Raw genomic sequence first — 23,066 nt, 5'->3', positions numbered from 1 at the left:
AAATATACACAAGCAGAAGAATTCAATGTGATGCTGTGCATGGACATTTTGAGTTTATAAAAGTTATTCTTTATCTCTTTAATATACTTTTAAAGTAGAACTTATGTAAGTAAATGTGAAAATGTCAACGTGTGAAGGGCATGAGAATGATTTCATTTAAATCCATTCACTTGTTGAGAAAAGGAACACATGCAGCCACCATTTAAGCCAGTAACTGTTGAAAATCTTTCCTCCACACCTCATGTGTGGGTGGCAGATGGTGGCTGGCTGGTTGTCACAGAGATAGACGATGACAACCCATTTAAAGCGAGCAACTCTGTGAACGACTGCTGCATTATAGCAGTTGCAGAAAGGGTGGGAGACCTTTGCACACAGATGATTAATGTGTACATCCACACATCGGCGGCTTTCTGTCGCCTGACATCAAAACACAAACAACCTCATGTTATAAGCAGACATGACTTAAAGACGTTTTATATCATGTCAGTTAAAAATGAGATATTTTGGTCCTGATCAGCTTTTCAAACAATATAAATACAACCTGAAATGAACAACACATGACATATACTATGTAAGCCGAGCTGCAGAAGTAGTGTGTGAACAACTGGGTTATAGTTTTGTTGTAATTGTGTAATTAAGATAAATAGAAGCCAAATGCTTGTAATTAGATAAACTTCAAAAACTGCTCATCAGTGTGTCTGAGCATCACAGCAGAAGTCTAGAGCATTCGTGTCTGCGCCAAGGAGGAAAGACATCAGCAATGACGTTAGAGAGGCAGCAGGTGCTGTCCATCAGTCTGGGAAGGATTAGAAGCACATTTCCAAACGGGTTCATCATTCTGCAGTTAGAAAGATTATTCCCAAGTGGAAAACATTCACCAGCCCAGGAATGGACATCCCAGCAAATTCAGCTCAAGCTCGGATCATGCCATGCTCTGGAAACGGAAAAAACAAAGAAACAAAGGCTGCTCTAAGAGATACAGCCCAGACTCTACAGGCCTCAGAGTGACTGTACAGCCAGAAAAACGTGTCCTCTTATTTATGTTCTCATACATTAAACCTCATATTATTCTGATGTTATCCATACCTGCATGGCTTCTTTGTGCTGGTTCCATTATCTTTTTTTTCCTCTTGTTTCTTTTTATTTTTTATTTAACCAGGAAAATCCTCATTGAGATTAAGAATCTCGTTTACAAGAGTGTCCTAACCAAGACAATCAAAACCACCAATAAAATTACAAACATGCATCAACTCTTCAAGTTACAAAATAATCAAATAGTCAAATAGTCAATAGTCTGGTAAGTCAATAGTAAATAGTCAAAACATTTACAACCTAAAGACTCATCATTTAATGCTCTTAACTTACTTTTAAAAAGGTGTAAGGAGACCAGTTCCCCCAGACATAGCTTATCCTGCAGCAAATCATTATCATCATCATCATCATCATCATCATCATCATCATCATCATCATCATCATCATCTTTATCATCATCATCATCATCATCCTTCTGCTGAATTAAGACACAGTTGTGTATCATTAAATATGACATAACCATGTTTTTATTATGTAGCTTTAAAGATAAATGCATTTAATGAGAAAACAAGAAAACATTTTCCAAACCATCACAGTAATAAGCAAAGATCTCCAAACAAACGCTTCCAAGAACAAACCTGCTAAATTATGAGAACGCTGTCGCTTTTACTTCCTCATAACATCCAGCACTTCTGCAGGCTCATTAAACAAACAAACAAACAAACAAATAAACAAACAAACAAACAACCATTATAGTTAACCCTTTAAAGACTGACCCAAGACTGACATATCTGTCTTTATTTCGCCCTTTAATAACAATATTAATAATATTAATAATAATAATATTGTAATCACATGTTTATAACTGTGTGATGTTAAAATGATTGTAGTACAAAAGGTGTCCACTAGGAGTATCAGATTACTCAGTTTTTACCACACAGTGATGTAAAAGGTCTCAGAAACTTTATGTTTCAGACATGATACATACAGGATTAAGGGTTAAAGTTTTCCTTCCAGGTAAGCTGATTTTCTAAATGTTTAAGCATGATGCAGCGCTGCTTTTACAAAAATGATCTTCAGTTTATTTTTCCACTCCGGTCCAGGTCATTTATAAAGCACATTTAAAACAAACAACATTGTACCAAAGTGCCATCCAAATTTAAGCAAACAATGGAAAGTTAAACCTAAAAAGTAAAATAAGTAAAATAAAAAGCTAAATGAGTTTGAAATTGCAGTTTCCCTCTGGAATTATTCAAATATTTTCATTTCGTTTCCGTTGCATAATGCTTCAAAGCTTCTGTAATTATGATCAACTTTAAGGATCATCATGATTTAAGTGAACAAAGTCCGAGGAAAAGCTGTTAAAAGCCACTTTCTGCTCAGAAATGCTGAACAAACCACTCACCTATACCTTTAAGTTTGAGAAACAGACTCTTGGCTGGATAGAAAAGTGCAGGTGACAGTAAAATCTTTACCTGCAAACTAGAAAAAATTAACGGCTTAAACCCAAATAAAAGTTGAATCAAAGTTAATCTCTGTTATTATTATTATTATTGTGTTGCTGTTGTGCTAAGTCCTGGCCCCCCGCTGGCTGCGTGGCGCGGCGCGGCGCGGCGCGGCGCGGCGCGGCGCGGCTCGCTCCTGCCCGCCCTGTGGGTGTGTTTTACTCCGCGTCTCCATCCACCTGCTGACGTCCTGACTCTTCAGTCAGGAGCTGCAACTTTCCAGCGGAGCACGCGTCTCGCGCCTGGACCTCCTCACGCCTCGCGGGGAATTTCTTTCTTTCTTTTTTCTTTAACCCTCGAGATGTTGACTGCGCTCGTGCGACGACAGCGTCCACTCTCCACGCTCTCGCGCACAGTGTTGAATTAGAGAAGCATTTTCTACATTCTGTAATTTCCTCACAACTCCGGGCCCCACACACACTCACACACACAGACGCACGCGGCGCGCTCAGGTACGGACGACCCCTGCACCCCACCCTGAACGCAACACGCCGCCGCCGGATTTTCTACTATTATTGATCTCAAGTTGGACCGGCAGTGATCGATCTGTTGGAATTGGCTGTTCTGAGGTTTGGATCAGAACTTGTGTTCTGAGAAGGATCCGGTGAGCCTGGTTTCATTGTTTCTGTCTCTTTATTGATTTAAAAGAACCTGCTTTAGTTTGGAGATGAAAGCATGAACCCTTCTTTCTCTTCTCGTTTCTCCACGCGTCTTCACTGCCCGCGTTATCTTGTAAACAGCAGATCCAGTAACAGTCATTTCTGAGCAGTTTCCTATTGATCCCACCTGCTTTTTTCAGCGTGAACGGGGTAAAAATGCCGTTTCTGTGAGCTGTAATACCACCAGACTGTTTACAGTTCTGTCTTCTATGTGGAGCCAAGGCTGCCAGGCTGGTAGATTACAGCAAGTCTCAGCAACATTCACATTTTCTGCGTTTTTCATCGTTTATTTGAGGTTTTTGTGTTAAATGTCATATTTCCACTCTTCAGTCTGAGACTTTTTTCTTTATTGTTGTAGAAAGCAAATATATTTGTATTAAATTCTGTCTGTAGATGAAACTTTGCCCTTTAACAAACGTATGTTTTTTTCTTATTTTTGCCCATGAATGATCAAATTATTTACCAACCATGTATCAGTTAATACTTCAGAGCATGGCTGACTTGTTTAGACTACTTGGATTAATGCGATAAAGTCTGGTTGTTAGAGGGTTCTGCCTTCCCTTTTGTTAACTTTATATCATCAGGCTAAATATATCGACTCCCTGTGAGGCATGTTGAATACGAAGGCTTAATGTGTTTCACAATCCTTGTATGTGTGAGTTGCTCCTTGTTTGGTTTCATGGGCTTGTGTGAAGGACTTGGCCTCTGTCTCAGAATAAACAGCTGGATGCTTAACAAATTGTCAGTAAACAGTGTGAGGTTTAAACAGCTGCAGCATGCTCGTAAATGGGCTCCAGCCTTCGGGTCGAAGACTCGGTGGCTCTGTCGAGGTCTCCAAAGGTCCATCCAGTGTTGGGAAGAAAAGCCTGTGAGGCCAGTCAGTAGGTAAAGGTGAAAATGAGTTTGATTAGGCAGACTGACGGCGAATCATCGGTTGCTCCCTGATTTCTGTTTTTTATGAACTCGAGACTTATTTAATGGCCACGACTGAAATGTTTTGGGAGCCTGTAAATCTCCAGTCATCATTTACTGAAAACTTCCCCGATTGCACCAATCACATCGTTATTTTTAAGGATGTGTAATCTAGATGGAGGTGGTGTAAGCTGGTATTAGCAAACCTGTAATTACAGATCAGGACTGTACACATGTGTCGTCATGAAGCAGGAATGAGCTCTGGATGCGGAGGAGAGCTCCTCATCGCCATCTTCCCATCACACTGAAAAACAAAGCTGGAAGCGTGCATCACCAACAGCTTGGCTCATCACTTTTTACGATGCTTCTAGAAATCTGGGTGTAATCTCTACACCTCAGTCACAGTCATGGGGCCCCTGGGAGCCCCTGACTTGACATGTCACATAAAATGAGAAACAAAAACAGACCTAGTTTTGTATTTTTAGTAAAACAAACAAAAAAAGACGGTGCAGCATCTTCTCACATTTCTGGTTTTTCCCCTGCAGGTATAGAGGAAGTTAGACCCCTGTGTGGGTGCTACTGGAGGCTGGTCCGCCATGCAGCTGGACGGTCTGTGGACGCTCCACGCCCTCCTGGCGATTGCCAGCGTGGCTCTGGGGAATCAAATCAGCACTGACCCTCTCGCTGCACCCCGAGTCTTCATCTCCTTCAAAGGTAAGAATCCAGGCTTCTCCCTCCCTGCTGGTCCTCACTCCTTTGTCCCATTGTTGGTTTTTATTTCCATGTTTGGGCTCAGCGCTGGCCTCTCGGACCCCTGCCACGTGTTCGCTCGCTGAGCGACGGATGCATGATGCTTGTGTAACTGCTGCCATTGCAGCTTTGATTTGATCACCAGAACCAAACTGAGAAGACCACAAACAAATGATGGGATTCTCCTTTACTGCCCCCTCCCTCCTCATCTCAGGCCTCCAGGCTCTTTGATAACCACCAGATGCTTCCAGTGATTGAGCAGATACAATGAAGATCCTCTTCACCCTCAAAGTGATGGAATATACATCCAGGATTGTTGTTTTAAATGAATGCAGCATCTTTATCTTCAGGCGTCTTGATAACAGACTGCAGTAAGGGGCATGGAGCTGCGTGGTCATTATGCCATCATCCCCTGTTGAGCCACATGTGTACTTTAGGGAGATGCAATTGTGGGTTTTGCCAGCTGTACGGGATCTCTGGGGGAGCAGAAAGAGGCAGAGATATTATGGAGAGCAAATTGCCAGGATGAGGCGAGCAGAGCGACGTCCCCGGGGCCCGTCCTGCACCCAGATTCAGTCTTTGATTAGCATCCAGAGAGAAGCAGGAGCGAGCGGGCAGCAGCTCCTCTGTTTGCTTTGCTTTCCGTCTCCCAGCTCCTGCTCGCTGAAGTTGACTTCATTAAGTGGACGGGCGCTGCGTTTTCCTGCTTTAATCAAGTGGGATTTTACACATCAGTGAGTTTACATCCAGAGCTCAGCAGTTCTTCCATTTTCCAGATATCATTTTAAAGGCTGTGTTGATTTTGGAGAAATTGTGTGGGTGTATATTTTTTATTCTCTTTAAGTGAATCTAAAAGCTCTTTGATTAGAACAACTTGCAGGAGATGTCTGATCTCATCTGAAATGTGAAAACAGAGAAACACTCCTTTGGCTGATGAGGAAAGAAGCTGCTTACCTGTGTGTGTTTGCCTCTCTAGTCAATACGAATTTCACAGTCTGCTGCTGCTGCCTCTCTCAGAGGAATGCCCCCCCCTCCATTCAATACTATGGCTCTCTCTGCCTTAATTGCTTTTTGAGAGGCCCATGTAGTCCTTACCTCGGCAGCTCGCTGCACTTCCCCTGATGCACCCGCGATGTGTTAAGTTTATTTTCTTCCTTTTTTTTTTTTTCCTGGAGCTGTTTGGAAAGACAGTTTGTTTGGAGCTGCAGCTTTAACTGAACACAGCCTGAAGACCAGCACAGACAAAAAGCAGGAAAACTGCAGAAAGGAATGTTTTCTCATCAGGCTGAGGTCCATAATTGTTGTTTAGTCACAATGAATAAAGCCTGAAAAACCCAAACTGCATGTTAGTGTTGAACCAAGCACATGTTCCAAACTGATTAACTCAGTAGCTGAGGAGTGAGGTTAAGAACCATGACCTCCATCTGGGAGGCCCTCACTTCCCTATTAAAGCAGGTAGAGTGAATCATGAGACCTAATTACTCTGCTTTTGCTCCATGTTGTCTGCACAGCGTTTATGATGGGAAACCACTCGCTCTGGTATATAGTAGAGAATCCATCACTGCTGGGATACTCAGAAAGTCTTTATTTACACGGATTTTAATGAGGATTAGTGTTTGTAAGGAGCTGCAGATGAAACTTGGAAGTAGACTTTGTTCAGGCTTATCACGTCGTCTGTGTTGGTGAGCTGAGAGGAAAGGCCAGCGGAGGGAGGCGGGCGCTGTTTAAACAACAAGCAGCTGTAACGATGAGGAAGCCGAGTCCTTTTTAAAGAAAGGCTGGAAGGAGTGAAGCAGATGCACCGTATATAATCAGCTGACCCATAAGTGTGAGGGGCGGGTGTCAGACGGTCTAGCTGACGCTGATGAGGAGGAAGTTTGTTTGGTGGAGTTGTTTGCGTTTGAGTTGCAGGTATTTTCTTGTGCATGAGGAGATTTAGCACCAGCAGTAATAGTTGTCATATTATTGTGTTTTCTCTCGCTGGAAACTGGGATGGAGACCTGCTGTATTCAGCTCTGCAAGCCCCCCCTGGAGCCACGTAAATGTGTTGTGCAATGGATCAGAGTCATAGCGCAGTAAAGACCTCACTCTTGATTTAATTCTCTCTAAACCTTGCACCACCAGATTGCTCCATTTTGGTGAAGCTGCCGTCACTCCATTAACATGTGAAAGGCTCGTCCGGCCTCTCTGGGATTTCAGAGTCGTGTGAGTGCTGTTGTGGCATCAGTCCATTCCAGGCTCGACTGATTTGTGCACTTTTTCTTTCCTTCTGTCTTCTTTTTCTTTACGTTCCTTTTGGCTCACATGGCGAGGCAGAGAAAACACAATATTTTCTAGATGGACTAAACACCCCTGGGAAGTTGTTGCTATGTTTTGTGAAGTGTAACGTTCCAGATATGACATATGTGACTTCATGCATTCTGCAGATACAAATCTAAATCCATTATTATGGTTTTGATATTTCGAGCGTCGTACCTCACATGAACCTCGGCCTCATCTGGAGCCCTGTGACTTCACCCAAACATCTCTTGGCCTGTGCCATGTTCACTCTGCAGTGGTTTACGGGGAGGGTGTGGCTGCCTTTTCACACTTTGTTCAGAGTAAACAGAGCAACAGGGTCAAGAAAACTGTAAATGTTCCCTCAGAAAAGCCATGCTGAGGGTGGAGCCGTGTGTGAGCATGGGTGAATTTAAATGGAGCACCTCTCACCTTTCCTTAGTGTTAATGAAACCTGAAACGGCTCTGACATCCACAGCAATGGCATTATGGTGCGTCAGTACAAAGGAAAAGTCCTTTAAATGTCATCGTAAGGATTACAGCATGCTCCCTCCTCCTCCTCCACCCAGAGTGTAAGGCCAAATCCACCGGGATGACACAAGAATGTGGGTCAGCTTCACTACGATATGCTGGCAGGCTGCAGGCGGTGCAGGTGGCAGGCAGAGAAAGCAGCTTTGGCCCCTCATTCTAAATATTTCTCATCTGCATGCCCTCTGTGAATGGCTGCAGACTATTTTTACTCCTTTGCAAAGTCTTCAATCTATATCGGGTGTGTTTGGGTGGGTGGGCGGCAGCATAGAAGCTTAGAAACTCCCCTTTGGGGTTTAAATGACAGGCATTCCAATATGAGCTGGATGCTGCTGTGCTGTCGTTTTTCACAAGTTTATTTATGTATTTGGTCTTAAAATTCTGAAGTACAACCACAGAGGAGGAAGTCATGAAATATGATTTAAAAAGCAACCCTGCACGGGGAGACTTGTTGATAAATCAGCTCTGGGTCAGCTCTTTTACTGCCACTCTGTCACACCAGTAAATGTTTAAACTGGTATTACTGTTGCTCACAGCCCAGTTTTTTCTTTGTCTTTATGCAGAGGTGAACATTAGTGCTCAGGACTGCATTAGTTTCTTGTTGACCTGATTGCCTCTGACAGCCAGAGCCTTGAATGTTTGCACAGTATTGACTGAATGAGAAACCCAACTTTGTATCTGTTTTTTTTTCTTTTCCTTCAGATTTCTTTTTCTTTTTTTTTTTAATCTACCTCCTCAAATACAAACATGATTATGAAACCTCTCAGCTCAGCCTTCCCCTCTGTTTTGTGTTGCATGTGTAATTTACAAACCCCACATCTAGAAAGTTTGGACATTTTCTAAAATGCAGTTTAATGCAAAATGTTTTAATCATGTAGGAAGTGCCTGCAGATAACTTGTTACTCGAGTCTTTTAATCTCTTTCAGTTCTTCCTGAAATAGAAGATTTCAGCTGTTCAGCTACTCGCAATGCATGGGGCGTGTTCAGTAGGAGACAGATCTGACTGCAGGAAGACCAGTCCGACACACACACTGTGTCTATGAAGTCATGCAGACTGAGGTCTGACATTGTCCTGCTAAAATAACCAATGACTTTCCAAGGACGGGTGTTACCTTGATGGTGTTAAATGTCCCTTTAAAATGTCTTCATCCAGCTCTGCATCATTGATACTGACCACGCTGCAGTATGTAAGCCTTGCCAACACAGATGCACAGCCTAGGCGGTCTTTCTTTTAGCATGTACAGATGATGCAGAGCCAGATTCTTTAGATCCTAAATAGCAGCTGAAACATGGACTCATCTGGCTGCAGAGAGTACCGTCTTTCTGCCCACCTGAGATGAGCTTGTGCTCAGTGAACTCCGTGATGCTCTTGTACAAAGTTGATATGCGGCTTCTTTGTGTACAGTTTGCATTTCTGGATGCAGCAATGGAACATGTATGGATCTTAGTGGCTTGGTGATTTATTATGGTCAACAGTGGTTTCTGTTCCTGACCTTTACTCGCCGAGACTCTGTTTGCTCTCTAGATGCTGAAATACCAAACTTCTTTTTAATCATGCATGGAGATTTTTTTCTCTTACATGTTGATTCTCTGGTTACCAATCCTTGCTTGGAAAGACTTAAGTCTTGGATGGATGCTCCTTTTATACCAAACGCTGGCACCCTCATCTGTCAGCCGTTAATTTGGTGATTGTAGAAGTTTTAACAACAGTTTTGCTTTTTCTATAACTTATTTTATAAACTTTTTTATTTTCTTTGTGTTTTCCGTTCTTTGGAGGCATGTCTGTTAGATTTAAGTTCAGATAAATTTACAAATGACTGATTTGAATTTTTATTGGATTTTAAAAAATTTCCCAGTGTGTGTAAATGGCTTGTGTAGCGCTAGCAGACTGGCAGACCTTCGCTCTAGCTGAGATTTTTCAGCTTGTAGAAGCCGTGAAACCACTGGCCCGGCAGTCTGGCACTGGTGCTGATGTTTGGCTGGGATCTCTAATTACTCGTTGAGAGGACTGAGCCCATATATCCCCACAGTAGGAGAGTAATGACTGAAAGCTTTGAAAACCACCGTTCCTTTGGCCATGTCCCAGACCTCAGCTTGTCTCCACAGTGGCTGAGCCCAGTTCTTCACCCCCCAGCAGGCAGACACAAGTCCTTTGGAGCGCAGTGGTTGACGGCTGAACGCAGTCGGCAGGGTGGTGATGGTGGTTAAGATGCACATGCAGCTCGGTCTGGAGCGGCTTGCACTCTGCTGTGACCCAGCTGCCTTAATTGTGAGGTCCTGGTTGGAAAGAAGCCATTCTTTAACTGTGCAAAGCATTTTACATTAGAGTGGGTGTAGAGGGGAGTGCACATAAAGCTCAGAGTTTATCCTTCCAGGTAGAGCACATGACTGGAAAATAGTCTTTTCTGTGGAGGTGAATTAATTACATGTTAAATTCTTGTCGGGATGAGATGCCACCAATTTAAAGTGCATTCTTCTCTCTGAGCACATTGTGGAATATTTTCAAATAAATAAATGTGATTTTTGGGCATTTCTCACCACAGTAAAAGCATGGGTTATTCTCCAGTCACAGAGTCCGAGGTAATCTCTGAACGGTACACAGTACACGAGCAGTCGCCTCAGACCGCCGGCTCAGTAATCAGGATTGATTTGCTGTCTGTCTCTGAGCCCCGTAACCTTAACTTTGGCCCTTATTTGGTAGGAAACTGATAAGATTCTGATTACATTTTATATCCAGACCAGTAAGTAAATTGTCTGGATGGGAAAGAAGGACAAATGAAAATGAGCAATGTTTTAATGAGGTGATCACTGAAATAGCATTTCTGTGCATCTGTATGTTTTCTGTAAACCTTTATTCGTTGCTTGTGGGTAGGTTTGACACTTCTTACCTCTCACCAGTAATTGGAAGTCATGTAGAGTTTAAGCATGAAAGAAGCTGTATCTGAACGTCACGGCTGCCGCTCATGTCTGTGTGGGACAGGTGATGTTCCCTGAAGGGATGGGCATGTTGTGCCTTTCAGCACATCGTCTCTTTTATGGTCTCGAATGGTGCCAATGTCTTTCAGGGAATAAAAATCCCAGTCATGGTGTCATCTCATAGCCAACCATTAGCACCGTCTGCGCCTCCCACCTGCTGCTCCTGGAAGATCTATTTTACTCTGTCCCTTCATTGGTCATTCAGTGAACTCAAGCTTTTCTTTATGATGGTCCATGAACTGAGTCATTGTGTTTTAGTGTTATAGAATATAACCACTTGGCACGTTGTGCCGCTTCATTCCCATGCCATATGGTGGAAAAGTTGTAAAGTGTATCAGTGACTGCTTGGGTGGTCCCAGTGATTGATAAAAGAGGAAGTTGTATCATTGCTTGGATTTTGTTTCCCCTGCATACGGACAACTGTTGCTCAGTATATTGGATGTGCTTGTGCAGGGGCAGAAGTGTTCGGAGACAACAAAGTACTTTCACATCTCCAGGGAACTAGCATAGCCAGGGTGAAACTGGAGGTGAGAGCGGTTTGATATAGTTTAATTACCAAAGGGCTGCAGCTACCGTCTTTTCTACCACTAATCTGATGATTATTTAACATAGAAAATGTTAAATATGAATAGCAAAACTTCTTTGTAGCAACCAGTAATGTAATGCCAGCCAATAATGTAATCCTACCTGTTTTTGATCAGCAAACTGCACAAACACCTCTAAAAAAACGTGATGTATTTGTGATAAATGCAGTTTTGTTTATGCATTATTACATTATTGGCTGCAGTTTTTACATTTGCAGGATTTTTCATGCTAGCCCAAAAATAAACCAAAAGTAACCTTTTACATTTTTTGATTAAATGATTAAACTGGAAACCTATTACATTATTGACTCTGTTACATTTACCATGGCCAAAATGAATTCATGGTTGGCCATTATTACATTACTGGTTGCTACGACAACTTTAGAAACTCCCAGAACCCCAGAAGGTCATGATGGCACCAAAGTCCAAAGATATTCAGATTTTTGTCAGATATGAGAGAAGATGGACCCAAAACAATATTACAATGACTTGATCTGTAAAATAAATATGGATTCATTCAACAAATGAATTAAAAGGCTGATAATTGTTGCTTGGACGTGAAACCAGATGTTTCAGCAGTAGAAGCACAGAGTGTTTGGGATTCCCAGCATGGCAGCTATCTGCAGGAGGTGGGATCTGCTGCGTTGAGAGTGTGATGTTCCATGTTGGGTGAGGTCTTCACCCGTGGAACAGCCTCCTGAGTCAGGTTACTGCTCTGTTGGTGTCTCGCCGGCCAAACCAAGATCATCTCTCAAAAAGACAGAAGCGCCAGCGTTGTCAGTCCGTCTTGTCTTTCACTGACATGTTGTTGCATCTGTTGCCCCCTCCCTCCTTCCCTGAAGTCCTCTCACGCACCAGACTGGAATATACCAGCCAGATTGTTCAAACACTGAATCAGTTTCCATCCACCAGTGCTGCATCGTTTCCACATTTGGATTTTTGTCTGAAGCAACAGTTATGTTTCTCCATCTGCATGTTGCTGCAAAGCTGCAGCATTGTAAGTAAACAGGAAGTGAAACTGATGGGCTCAAGGTCCAGAATACAAACATGTTGGAGCATTTAATGAAGCCACATGCTATAACCAAGTCAAAACCCAAAGTTTTATTTCCTGTAATCCAGCTGCCAGGGTTTGCTTTTCTCTGTGTGGTAGCTGGAAACTTTGTCTGTCACATCACAGAATCTCCATTTCGTCTGATTAAGCTTGAAAAAAGTTCTCAGTAACGTCCCTTGTTATCCAACTCCTTCGTCTTTGTTCAGGAAGCTGTTAACAGATAATTCTGCAGCCTTCTCAGGCTCGAGTATCGGCAGCCGATCGGCATGTAGCACGGGTTTAAGGCAGGTCCTTTTTCTTGGTGGCATAATTAAGACTTCCTGTGGGACTTTGTGTCTTTTTTCTCACCTGTGAAAACAGGGCATTAGTACAGACTGGATGAACTGGTTGAGGACTCAGACTAGCTTTGTCCCTGCACTGCCGCTGGGGTTTAACATTGTATATTTTAAGCAGTAGTGTTTCTCTTGTGGCAGATTAAGGTGTCAGGTAGAATAATGGCCCAGGCGGATTAATGTAGATGAGTTACTGGATCCAGTTCAAACCTAAACCCATGTTTCTCACAGTGTTTATGCTTCAGGAAGCTGTTTTGTGTGATTTCTTGCACAGAAGTGCCCCTCCAGAGAAACAGGATGAATTAGTGGAAAAGAAAGGCAGCAGTTCATGAATAACTCTAAATTGGGGCCCCTGTTATGCAACGTGTCCTAAGATGAATCATTTTATGTTAGATGGTTAGAAAAGGGAATTGCTCTTGCTTTTTGGTAGATCAGATTGTGGATGATTCTCTAGTTTAAATCATCTTGCTGCACACATTGATTGAATCAACCTGTCATGGCACTCCTTTCGATCCCGGCACAGCTCATCTGGCTTACAGCAAACCTCCTTGTCTTCAGCCTCCTCAGTTTCTCCCCTCTGACCTCCCTCTCTTCACTGGCTGTCTGTATCGTATTTACAGCCCAGAGCAGCCAGGCTAGCTTTGAAGGTGGATACCTCGTACCTCCAGGCCTGTAGCTTCAGCCCTACTCTCTGTTAAGGTAAAAAATATTCTTGGCTCATGCGTTCCTACCAATATCCAAGTCTTCACTTGTTCGCTCTTGTTCTTCCCGTTCAGCGCACATATGGTTTAAACCTCGCTCCAGCCTGAACAGTACAGACACTCCCTTTCTGCAGTTTGAGAGAAGTATACACAGAAAACTACGGTTTGCAACGTATACTTCTCTCTCTCAATCACATCCATGCAATACTTTTATTACTTTTAGATTGGATTTAACTCAGGAGGAAGAAAAGCTTCTGCACCTGAATGAGGACATTAGTACGAGGAAACTTGCTGTAGTCACCAAAACTTCAGCAAACATTAACACACTACTTTGTTTAATCTAAACTTTTAATTAAATAGAACATAACAGTCTGAAAACAAGGAGTTTGTGACGGTGATTGAACTGACTTTGTTTTGCAGCCAGACTGGGTACATTATTGTCCAAATGAAGGCATGTTGCCTGGGGATTGTGTGCTTCCTGGTTAGTGGAGGTGCTTGTGAAGGTTTGTTTAAGGCCCGTCTCCATGCATGCGTAGATCCCTGAAGACATTTAGTAGATGAGAGTTTCTCTGAAAGGTCAAGTGGGAGGGCATGAGCCTGACTGGGGAGGTCAAGGCCACTGCCCCCCTCTCTCTTCCAACCTCAAAGTAATTTCTCACCCTCTGTCACTAAGAGATTGAGTTTCAGATGCGTCTCGCTGCCTACACCGCTCAGACTCGTACACACTGGTATGGCCTCTTGTATTTAAAGCTGATAAGAAATACACTGATCAAAAATCTGCACAGTCTGCAGTGGTTTTACAGAGATATTCATCTACAACAAGTTGGCTGCTCACAATTTACCATCTAATTTTCATTGAGATAATTATGATCCTGTTTGCACAATCATCATCATCATCCTCATTCAGCTGCTTTTAAACAACTGGATTATATAAAATAAATGTCATATTTCCACTTTGGGTTTCATGCTTTTTATAGAGTTGACTGGATAATAGTTATTGTTGGAAATTATACACCACCTTACCAAAACAACAAGGTCATCCACTCTAACATCTGGTTGGACCTCCTTTATCTCTGATTCCAGCAGCTTCTCTGTGGCATCGTCTCTAGAAGCTTCTGCAATGTCACCACATTTATTTCCATCCAGTGTTGCATTAGTTTTTCTCCAAGATCTTGTATTGATGATGGAGAGTCCGACCACTGCACAAAGTCTTCTCCAGCACATCCCAGAGATCGTCCATGGGGTTCAGGTCTGGACTCTGTGGTGGCCGATCCATGTGTGAACATGATGTCTCCTGTTCCCTGAACCACTCTTTCACAATCTGAGCCCCATGAATCCTGGCACTGAGCATTGAGAAGAAGGAATAACTTGCTCATTCAGTATATTCAGGTGTCAGCTGACTTCATTCTTTGGACACATTATGTTGCTGAACCCAGAACTGAACCTAGAACTGAACCTAGAACTGAAGCTAGACCTGAAGCTAGACCTGACCAACTGCAGCAACTCCAGATCATAGACTGCCCCCACAGGCTTGTACAGTAGCGCTAGGCATGATGCTGCATCCCTTCATCCTCCTCTCTTCTTACCCTGATGCTCCACCACTCTGGACCAGAGTAGATCTGGACTCACATGACCTTCTCCCATGGCTCCAGAGTCCAGTCTTTATGCTCCCTAGCAACCTGAAGCCTTTTTCTCCTGTTAGCCTCACTGGTTAGTGGTTTTCTTCTGGCTCCACAGCTGTTCAGTCCCTTGAGTTCCTTCACATTGTTCACGTTGAAATGTTCTAACTTTCACTAATAAACATCGTCCTGAGTTCTACTGCTGTTTTTCTTACATCTGGTTCCATCAAACCTTTGAGTGATCACCAATCCCCATCATTCAGGATGTTTTTCTGACTACGTTTCTTCCTGGAAGACGATGGTTCCCACCATCCTTCCAGTTTTTAATAATTTGGTGGACACTTCTGAACCCAGTTCTAGTAGTTTCTGCTTCTCCTGAGATGTTTTGTCTGCTTGATGATCTGACCCTTCTGGAACAGACCAACATATTTTCTTCTTATTAAAATAACATTTAAATAACAACTTACCATTGCAGTTGATCAAGGTGGAGTACTTTTTAGTTGTGTTTTGCTGATTCATTCAGTCATTCATTTTCTGAACTGCTTAGTCCATTAAGGGTCGTGGGTGAGCTGGAGCCTATCCCAGCATTAACAGGTGAGAGGCAGGTACACCTGAACAGGTCACCAGTCCATCGCAGGGCCAACACATAGGGGACAAACAACCATTCACACTCGCACACACTCTCAACTAACCTAACATCATGTCTTTGGACGGTGGGAGGAAGCCGAAGTACCCGGAGGGAACCCACGCATACACGGGGAGAACATGCAAACTCCACACAGAAAGGCCACCACCCTCAAGGTTCGAACCCCCCCCAGCCGAGATTTGAACCGGCGACCTTCTTGCTGTGAGGCTGCGGTGCTAACCACCTGGGTACTCCGGCTTCCTCCCGCCATCCAAAGACATGCATGTTAGTAGCAGTATATTATTTAGTTTGAAATGATGTTTGGTTTGTTTGGTTAATGCTCAACACAAAAGTCCTCGTTAGGAAAAGCTGAAAACTGAATTATCAACAAATCTACAGATCTGTACTAAAGCATTATTTAGCATAATTAAAAATAGGTTTTGTTTGCAAATGACTGAAAATGAAAGTAACTACAATCTTAAGTTATCAAAGATATAGAGGTAAAAAATAAATTTCCATCAGTACACGTATAACATGCAAATTCCAGTGTAGTTGGATTAGTTTGAGTCAGTGGAATGTCAAGGTTTTATTTGGATGAAATGCATTGTTAAATAAATTGCATGCAGTTCACAACCACTTAATCTTTGTCACGATAATCTTGATAAGAGTTTCCGAAAATGCTGATTACAGAAGTTAAACAAACATTATGTCATAGCAGCGTTGGTGAGGTAATAGATTACTCTGGAACGGCTGAGTGTGTTCAGAACATAAAGCTACAGCTTCGTGCATAAATAAGCTTTCCGTCTGCAGCTTTTGCTCCGTGTTCGGGGGATCTGGCTGCTGTTAATCAGCACGGTCGGTAACATTGATTAGGCTGGATAAGGTATCAGATAAAAAGGTGAAACTGAGTCAGACCTGATGTAATCCAGCTTTCTGTTGCAGATTTAGAAAATTCTTAGCTGTGTGATTAAATACAAATAGAGCAGTGATGGACTTCCTTCATTATAAGTTTCTCTTTTATGTTTTAGATAAAAGATTTTTTGATGGAAAGCAGTTTGCAGTTAAAGTTTAAGACTCAGACTTTGCACCAGTTTCCCACCTCGGTCATACACTCTTCCACTTGGGTGAGGGGAAACGATGCTGTTTACCCCCTTAAGAGCACTCCTGCATCATACAATGCATGCACTTTGAGGCCTTTGTAGTGGTGTGGTTTTGAAATGCTGATTTGGATATTCTTCTTGTTGGTAGAGTAGGTGTTAATTGTAGAATGGGGAGATGGATTCACCCACCGAGGCCCAGCCGAGGTCAGTGCTGACCCCCCAGTGGGCTGTTTTTTTGTCAACAACCCATCCTTTCAGCACCCTCCTGTGGCGGAGCCTCCTCCTGATTGGTGAAGAGGTGAAAAAAGAGGGGGACCCTGGCATGCAATGCAGTTCCTCCTGTTGTTGTTGTTTTTTGGTGTCGCCCACACACTCTTGCCCCGTTAGGGTCCTATAGCTACAGGGGCGTTTGTGTAGGTTTGCCTCCTATTCACAGAAGTTCATTCACATTCTGGGAGATCTGGGGGTGGGCGTCAAACTGGCATCAGGCTTTTTTCTGTCAGTGAATGCAGCACACAGCGTCCCGCTGGCTGTTCTCTGTGCTGCCTATAGATTCCTGGCCCAGGTCTGAGAAGCACCGCTGTGGAGCTGCAAAGGGAGGACAGAGGTTTAGAGAAGAGGTGAGAAATGAGGTCCTCAGATAGAAGGAGTTAGGGATGAACGTAAAGAGGAGCAAAGAGGACTGTTTACATCCTCAGGTCCAGGCTGGCATGCTGCCAAACCAAGAGTGGGTGATGTGTTGCAAAATGAAAGCAGGGAGGATTACGAGTATTAGCGGGATGTTTGTCAAACTATTTGCTAATGCCCTGTTGCTCTGGCTCACATTGTTCAGTCACTCACTTCCTTTTTGTTGATTCTCTGATCTCCCTGCTTGTCTGAGCAAGATGTACATGCTGTGGAGCTCTCTGAGTGTCTCATTGTTCTGTAAATCTTCAGATGAGAGGACGGGGCTGTTGGTGTGTGTGCTAAGCCCCTGTTTGACTTCTTAACATAGTTGCTTGTTTTCCTGCTTCAGTAGAGGGTTAATGAATACTTTATTGCCACTTTACTGTGTAGATCTTAGTGGCCTTATTTAATTTCCCCCCCCAGAGACGTCCTGTGGCGTTTCCCAGAGATTCGAAGCGGCCTACTTTGCATTTCTTTTCTGTTAGAAGACAAACAGGCGTAGAGTCCAAGATGAAGCATTCTGATGGAGGGAGGGCAGGACAGAGAAAAGAGCACTGAGAGGACGGAGCGCAGGCTAGGTTTATACTCCTACTTATTTCCCTCCGAGCTGTGAAAGTCTCTCTCGTGGGTTCACGTTTTACTTTTAAGTTTTGACAAGCTTGGTTACCCAGGTTGGAAATAAATGACGGACAGCGAGGGGGCACAGGATAAGAGCTATCAGGGTAGAAAGCAAAGTTGTGAACAGAAATTTCTGCAACTGTAACTGAAGCCTGTTGGACACATTTATATTCTGTCATTTAGCTGCAGTTCAGCTCCAGTAGTGTGTCATCAGGCAGCCATCCATGCATTTATCATCGTTGTGGTTTTAAACGTCCCAACTCTACCTCAGGTGCTTCATGACTGATACCGTCACCCACCTTTTAAAAGTGTTTCGTCTCTGCTGCTCATAACTCTGTCAGACAGATCTCAGAGCTGCAGCTCGGCCGTGACCATTGTTTGCTGTTTTAAAACCTGTAATTAAGTCAGTTAACCTCCCCTTTTTCCGTCCTGGTGCCCAACCAGAGAGGGGTTCCAGAGGGTCCCTGCGCCTACCTCTGTCACAAGCTGGACCCCATGGTGAGCGATGGCTTTTTAATGGAAGCCTCCCAGCAGAAAAAAAGGGCTAGTGGAAGCAACCCGAGGGAGTATTTAAAAGACCGGCAAAAAGAGCAGTAATGAATAAGCAGCCCTTCCTGTTTTCTTTAACGAGGAAGCAGCATTGAGTAAAGGTAATTGATCGGAACTAATTAGCGGTGGAGAGATAAACGATGCTTAGGTGAGATGCAGGGCTTTAATGACACACTATGGAGATGAAAAGTGGAATTAACTCTTAAGTTATTGTGTTGAAGCTGCGAGCCGGTCATAAAGCTCAGCCGTGGGTTTGTGTTTGATGCTGAGTCCTAGGCGCACCCTAGGGCCCAAGCACATGGGAGGTTTTTTTTCTAAGCAACTAAAAACTTTAATTGATTTTGTAGTTTCAAGCAGTTTTTGAACATTTTTGTGTAGTATTGCACAGGAAATGGAGAAAAAATGCTCGGACAGAGCTTGGAATTGAATATAATCTGAGCCGGTGCTCTCAGTTTAAAGTGAAGTTGGCAGGCTAACAGTTCCAGTAGAGCAAACACGTACCGAGAACTTGATTTCAACAGTTATGCCCATATGTGAACTCCAGAAGAGCTGCAAACTCAGAATGACTGTATTAATAACACACATGTTCTCCACACAGGAGTTTTGATGCCCAAGAGGTTGAAAATGTAAATGCACAAGCACATGACAGCCTTGTACTTAAGAGTCAGATACATATATGTGTATACACATACAAAGTTCAAGAATTGAGAGAAATATGGTGCATCAGAGAGAAATTAATTAAGGGTGTAATTAACATATTTTCTTGTTTCTTGTGTTTCTTTCCCCCCATGAGAGGATGGATGGGCTATGCATGTCTAATCAGCAAGGAATTATTTTAGTTTTTCCATTACAAAATCAGAGACTGAAGACACTGTCAGAGGTAATTATATGATGGCTCCATATAATATGATCTGCGTGGCTGCAGGGAAAGCAGGAGTGCCTTGTGGCTGGGGCTGAAGCAACAGTACAGGTAAGCTCCACGAAATAAAATCAACACAGGAGCATGAGACCATGGGTTTTTAAAATAATACTAAATTTGAGTGTATAATCTTTGCTTGCTGTTTTCACCTTGTCAAAACACGACAGAAAGAAAAGAACATTGTGTAGAATCCAGCAACCAGGTCGTGTCAAGTTCTGACAAAGCTTTTTAAGTTGCTGATAGATGAGTCTTCTCCCAGCTGGGGCCAACCTCTGCTTCCTCAGCCTTCCAGGTTTAACACGTCCCCAATTTTCTCTGCAAGCCACAAACTTCAGCTGCTTGGCAATGGCTGTGTCTTAAGATGTCAAAAAAAATTCACTTTCATCTGTTAAATTAGGGGAGGGAAGTCTGAGCTAGTCCTGAAAAGAACTGTCATGACCCCAGACAAGCAGTGAGACACCTGATAGTTTACTCATCAAAGAGTTTCCTTTCCTTTCTAATTTTCCTGAATAATTTCAGTTTAATGGATGCTTTTATGTGATATTAAATGCCTGTGGATGTTATTACTGTCAAAGGTCTGCAGCGTGCAATTCCTAACAAGGCAATCTACATTTAATTAAATGTTATGTGAAAAAAAACTCCAACACTATAGCAGTGTACCTTCATTCGGCTAGTCTCTTTAATGTGGCAAACAACAGCTTTAATCCAAGATGGAGGCAAAAGTCTGTAGCAGATGCTTAACTGCTTCACATCAGTTAAATTTGGTTCTGACTCAAGCTTGTTAGGAAATTAAAAGGCCTTGAAGCTTATTATGATAAATATGTGAAAAATGTGTCCTTGCCAGCAATACATCACTGTTAACCTGACTGGGCTGCAGAGGGAGCAGATATTTATAGCTTATCTCTGTTCTGTCAGGAAAACCACTTGGAAAAAATGATGCTAGAATATTTATGTTCCGGCTTACCTTGGGAACATAAAGTCAGATGAAATGCAATAATGCCATTAGTTTTAACTTGTCTACGTTCCAACATGACAAGTGTTCTTCGAGCTCCTCGGTAGCACGTAGCAGCTCACCCACATTTCATCGCCGCCAAACCAACTGTGGTCTGGAGAAACAGAGAAAGGGAAAATCTGCTAAGGATGCAGAATATTGGATCTTTGCTGATGTCCGATATGGTGTTATTTTCCAATTCATTTTGTGTGATTGCAAATGTGAATTCACTCATGAATTCCTTTTGAGACCAAGATTACAGGCCTACATACAACCCTTGTAGTTGTGAAGAATTAGGCCATGTCCACATGGCACCGAAGCCGGTTCAGGTGTGAAAACGGTGGCCAAAAACTAGTAAAAAGGCTTCAACATCCCCACGACACTGCTGTAGTACATACTACAGGCTGTGGGGGCGCTAAAGAGTAACAATCCAAAACGGTAGAGGACTCAAACCGATCCACTCTGGTACCTGCTTCAGACCTGGTCGTTTCGTGGAGGCTAATTCCTGCTTCGCGGCGATGAAAGGTGGTTTGCTAAAATACTTTTGTGGTTGTGCTGCAATCCGGCGTCGTGGGAACGGCCCCTTACTGGATTTATTTTGGGAATGTCATCTCAGACAGAAGGTAGAAAAATAAGTAGAAATATGCATTTAGAAATTTAGAAATATGCATTTCTAAAATACATGAATGTTTTTAGTGTCATGGAGAAAATATTTGTTGGTAATGCTCTTGAATGCCGGCTTTTTCTTCTTTTTTGTTCTTGTGTGGTAACCAGTGTGACAGCAAAGAAAGAATGTCTTTGTACAGGGAAACATGTTTCCTTACTGTTCATGTGACAATCACCTTGATACTGAAACTAGATAAAAATTCCAGTATTGCTCATGGCTGTGTCATTGTTTCCGACATTGTTCAGTTTTCTTGCTGGCAGACTTTCTGAATATCTGTATCCTAAAACGAATTTCTCCAGATCAACTTTCAGCCACCGAGATCTTTGTTTACATGTGAATGAAAAACAAAAATACATAAAGACAGTCATTTCTTATTAAAAAAAAGACTTATTTTAAGTATAAGCTCTTATTTACATCCCTGTACACCTGTTGTGTGTCCAAGGGAAGAGTTTTTATTAAGAAAGAAAGAGAATGAGAGAGAAAAAGGTTGAAGAGACAAGAGAAAAAAGAGAGAAAAAAAAGACATGGATATACCAGAAATAAGGTAACAACATCAGCTGTTCAATCTTAGTAGAAAAAAACACCCAACTGCTACACCTGCAAGGAAACAACAACAACAAAACACCTGCAACATGTTAAAAAAACAAACTGAAAACCATCAGAAGCCCCTAAAAAAGACAAGCTGTAGAAAAAAAATCAGCAACACAAAGAAAACGTGAACCCACAACACTGATGTTAAAAAAACATTGATGAAAACCTTGTGAGAAAATAAAGAAAAAAATAAGAAAGGCATAAAAATAAGTAAATCAGTCATCTGTTTGTAATTATTTGTGTTAAATTAATCCACAACATACAGTATGAGCAAAAAACAGAAAAAAGGGCTTGACTCTGTAAAGATACACACCAATTAATTTTCTGCTGCTCCCAGTGCTAATTTACTGAAGTTAATCACACATTATTTCCAGATATTTTCTCTCTCTGGCTCAGACACAAGTTATACATCTCGGATGAATGCTCCACATTCTCAGGTTTAACTTGCCCGGGGAAAGTAGCCTGTAATGCATCCCCATCACACCGAAGCTCCAGAGGAGCGCTGTTTAGACTCGTCCTGCTTAATTGCCATGTCAATTAAGATGTTTTTCAGAAACATGGTGGAGGGCAGGGATTTGCAAGTTCAATGGCTTGTTCACAGCTCTGTGTTGCCCGGCTGTGATGATGAAGAGAAAGTAGGAGAATGTATAGTTCAGCAGTTGAGGAGCTAAAATGTTGATCAGCCAAGCAGGTATGAGGTGGGAGGTGCCTGGGACTGTTATAGTAAAGTGGGCACCGCTATAAGTTTTTGCATTTTCTCCAGATTACGGTTGCGGGGGGTGCTGGAGCCCATCCCAGGTGGGATACACCCTGGACGGATCACCAGTCAATCACAGGGACAGAGACAAACACTCCAGCATGTGTGAATTTGAGCCGTTTTACGGTGAATTAGAGCTTCTTGATAGATGTATAACAGATTCCAAGAAGATAATATCAAGATTTTACATAACTTTCAGTTTCCAACAATAACACAACAAATTAAAAACCCACGCTGGAGCTCAGTGTGGTTCTCTTTGGTGATGTAGAATCCATACATGTGGTCTCTCTTGGGACACATTAACCCCCCGTATCATCAATGAATATCTAATTGATGGTTAGCTGCCAGGCCAAGACAGGGTTTAACCAGGCTGCATTTCCAAAAAGAGCAACATTATCAGGACATCATTTGAAATAGAGCAACAAAGAATTTCTATTTCTATTTCTATTCTTATTTATGTGTGCTTAAGCCGAGAGACTCCTCAGAATATTGTTATGCTTGCATAGTGACAATAAAGATCTTAAAGGTCCCATATTATACACTTTATTCCCAATCTGAGACCATTCATTAATATCTAAATGAAATATTTCCGCCATGGTATGGACAAATCGACCCTCAGTTTGAGTGCAGCGGCTTCTCTTCACCTCCCTCTTTTTA

General features: G+C 42.6%; 1 protein-coding gene across 2 annotated transcripts in view; it reads left to right on the top strand.

Moving 5' to 3' along the window:
- The first annotated feature begins 2,719 nt into the window (after positions 1 to 2,719).
- The window catches only part of sema3fb (sema domain, immunoglobulin domain (Ig), short basic domain, secreted, (semaphorin) 3Fb), a 70,317-nt gene continuing 49,970 nt past the window's right edge, over positions 2,720 to 23,066 (top strand). The window contains exons 1-2 of one of the 2 annotated variants that reach the window (XM_041979637.1): positions 2,720 to 3,141; positions 4,654 to 4,822. In XM_041979637.1, coding sequence (XP_041835571.1) covers positions 4,705 to 4,822 — 118 coding nt within the window. In that variant the 5' untranslated portion in view covers positions 2,720 to 3,141; positions 4,654 to 4,704. The remainder of the gene's footprint in view (positions 3,142 to 4,653; positions 4,823 to 23,066) is intronic. The other variant, XM_041979635.1, reaches the window with a different exon arrangement.

This window comes from Melanotaenia boesemani, chromosome 3 (assembly GCF_017639745.1).
Source record: "Melanotaenia boesemani isolate fMelBoe1 chromosome 3, fMelBoe1.pri, whole genome shotgun sequence".
NCBI lineage: Eukaryota > Metazoa > Chordata > Actinopteri > Atheriniformes > Melanotaeniidae > Melanotaenia > Melanotaenia boesemani.
This window is presented reverse-complemented; position numbering and strand designations above follow the sequence as displayed.